A 3,170-nucleotide genomic window follows, 5' to 3' on the forward strand; every position below is an offset into this window, starting at 1 on the left:
AAATAGGGCTGCTCACAATCTTATAGTTATAACATTTAACATTTAACACAACATCATGAATACCCCTAATATTGTCATGGTGGTTGTGTTACAGTCTTACTCTGATTGACGCTGCTACGTACACTACACCAAAATAGTACAAGAGCCCAAGAGGAGAAAAAAGGCAGTTATTTCATCCAAATTTTCGATTACTTTAATGAAAGCTATGTATAATTAATAGTCAAAATTGATGAGTCTGCCAAGTATCGGTGAGGGGAATAAAAAATGGCGGCTGTTTCAAAGCGATAAAAAAAAGTAATTTTTCATTCGGAGCTCTATATCTTTAAAAGTAGGAACAACGCAAGAAAACCTAAGAGAACGTCATTTAATTTGCCCCTAGTCAACTCTCTGGTCTATTAAAAACTATTAGGAGATGAGGGTAAGACGCTACCTTCCAATGCATCAGAAGATTCTATTCTAATATAATTCAAATGATTAATCATCACAATCATTAATTCAAATGATTGATCATCGATTTCCTGATTCAAAATACTGAAATCTCTAAAAGTCTGAATCGATGGGTGTACAATGGCATGATAAAGCCAGCTCTGATCTACGGCTGCGAGATCTGGGCTCTAACAGGTGCCATAGAAAGCAGAATCGAGAGATTTGTACTGAAAGTCCTCTGTATTATTACAGGAGCGATCTGGGATCAGAGCCTTAACTCATGGAGGAGAAGAAACATCAGTGAACTGCTGAACTGGAGGTCAAGATGGGCGGGACATGTGGCTCCAAGCAATCCATCAGGACGCCTCTAAACAAGTATGTAGAGGTCAGCCGTAAGAAAAAAAATGTATAATTTTTTACAAACTTTACAATTTCGTTCAATATTCCATTTTTTTCCTAGGCGTCTGAAAAGAAGATGGCCTCGAGATTTTCTCCTCTAGAAATGTTATTGGAGTTCTATCAGTGGGTAGATTCTCCACATGTTTTTATCATGTCACTATGTCACCTACAGCAAATTTACTTGATGTGTATATATGTATACAGTTGTAAATATGAATAAATAAATTATTAAAAAAAAAAAAAAAATTGTCCTTGAGGATGGCCGTATTGGCCGAAACGTTGAACTTTCAAGGAAATAAAGAATGTTCTGAGACTTTAATTTAGATACGTTTCAGTTTATTTAAACAATAATAATCAGTCTCAAGAAAGTAAAAAGATTATATATATATATGTGTGTGTGTGTGTTTTTAGTCGTTTGTATCTTTTTTAGCCCTGCAAAGTGGGACGAAACGTTGGCACAAAATAAACAGTTTATTTACTCTTGGAGTTATTTCGACCGTCACTCGGGCCATGTTCCTTTCATTTATTACACACGGTCAATATAATAATGGAGTTATGGTTGTTATTGTACAAATTTGTTGAAAGTCTTAGTGTAGGATACTTAACACTTACTCAACTGTCATCAATAGAGCAGTTAACTCAAACATTAACCCCTTCACTCTACAGTTTCAACCTACTCAAACTTGAAGCATACCTGACATTTAGGCTAAATTTGATAAAATAAGGTGCATCAGCCAACTAAGTGTAGGAAACCCGGAGCATATCAAACTACACCACGGAAGCACAACCACCACTTTGAAGGCAAACCAACTCCGTCCATTTTGCAAAAGTTATTTCAATAATGGTTTGTACCACAACCTCCTACATTATCCACCTTTAAAGAAAATAGGCAATGTGTCTTAAAGCCACCCATATCCGTATCTTGTGACCTACATCCAAAATATATTGAACATTGATAGTGAAGCCAAATTGAACAGACTATATTTATATTCTAACAATATTTAATCAGTTTATTTTGTAAGTGGCATATTATATTACGCTTTCGTTTATTTAAAATAATTCTCATTATTTTAAGTAAAATATAATGATGTAATAATTAAGTAATGAATATTATGTTAATAGTTTTGTATTATCCAGTCTGTTCTATTTTTTTGTTTCTTGTTTTGTTATGGAGCACTTGTTTTATGTTTTGTTTATTGTTTTTTTAATGGAGCACTAGACTCAGGTTTTGTTTTATAACTGTATTTTATGTAATGAATTGTACAAGACTTTGTCTTTCACAAATATAAATATATTCTATTTTATTTTAATATATGTTAACACTTACCGTAAGCGAATGCCCTCAAATTTGTACCGCAGTTACCATTGCTGTAATACGTGTCCAACTGGTTCAGAACCAACTCCGCGTCGATTAGGGCTCTGCAAATTGATTCGATGACCTTTCGCACGATTCGGCTTTCATATTTGTCGAACACCATACCTCCGCGTGGCTATAAACATGTAATTGCATTGGAATCTTTCACTCTCGATGAAATATAGTCAAGTCAAATCGTCAAAAAGTATAACATATATCTAGTATATGCGAAATTCCCATAATGGATCAATTTTGATGTAATAAATTTCACCTTTGCCCATCTTCTTTTCAGACGCCACAGAGAATTATCAGGGATTGTTAAAGATGAGACATTAAAAACTAATGAGTTAGGAGTTAGGAGTTGGAAGTTAGGAGTTGGATGTTAAGGAGTAAAAACTAATGAGTATTTAGGGCCAAATCTGCCACGAAAGGGATGTTAAGGTCTTTGTAGATGAGTTTATTTGTTACGTAATAAGGAACATCAAGGATTTTGGATTGTAAGGATTAGATGCGGGAGGAATTTGATGGTTTGGTGGAGCCCCAGAGCTCAATTCAGTATGTCCAAATTGGTCTGCTTATCATATTATATAATAAATTTTTTTAGTGAATGGAAAGGTTAGAGCGTTTCTCCAAATAAGTAGTCCAAGAAAGAATTCCAAGTAAGTCTCTTGTCAAGACGGAGTCCTAAGTAGCGAATCTTTTGTACAGGCGTTAGTGGAATATTTAAAAAGGATACTGTAGAACAGGAGGGTAGATGTTAACGACGGAGATAAGTGTGATCTGATGGGATTAGTTAGGATTTATTTTGATTCTCCAGTTGTAACAGCATTTTTTAATGGATGTTATGTGTGACTGCAGAGTTTGTGATGCATTAGTAGGGTCGTTGTTTACAGGCATTACACCTGTGTCATGAGCGTATGTTGTTAGGACTGTGCTAGGGTGGGTTGGGATGTCAGCTGTATAAACAGGTTGTTATTTATAGTTGTTAGGA

The 3,170-nt window shown here is 34.9% G+C and overlaps 1 protein-coding gene across 4 annotated transcripts in view; it reads right to left on the reverse strand.

The window, feature by feature from the left end:
• Positions 1 to 3,170, reverse strand: part of LOC106678494 (PTS-dependent dihydroxyacetone kinase 1, dihydroxyacetone-binding subunit DhaK) — a gene marked incomplete in the record, with an annotated part of 63,674 nt that overhangs the window by 21,152 nt on the left and 39,352 nt on the right. For all 4 annotated transcript variants that reach the window (XM_067052493.1, XM_067052490.1, XM_067052491.1 and 1 more), the window contains 1 exon segment: positions 2,153 to 2,315. In XM_067052493.1, the coding sequence (XP_066908594.1) occupies positions 2,153 to 2,315 (163 nt within the window).

Source organism: Halyomorpha halys, unplaced genomic scaffold (genome assembly GCF_000696795.3).
Source record: "Halyomorpha halys isolate HHAL.00 unplaced genomic scaffold, Hhal_1.1 Scaffold145.1, whole genome shotgun sequence".
Classification (NCBI taxonomy): domain Eukaryota; kingdom Metazoa; phylum Arthropoda; class Insecta; order Hemiptera; family Pentatomidae; genus Halyomorpha; species Halyomorpha halys.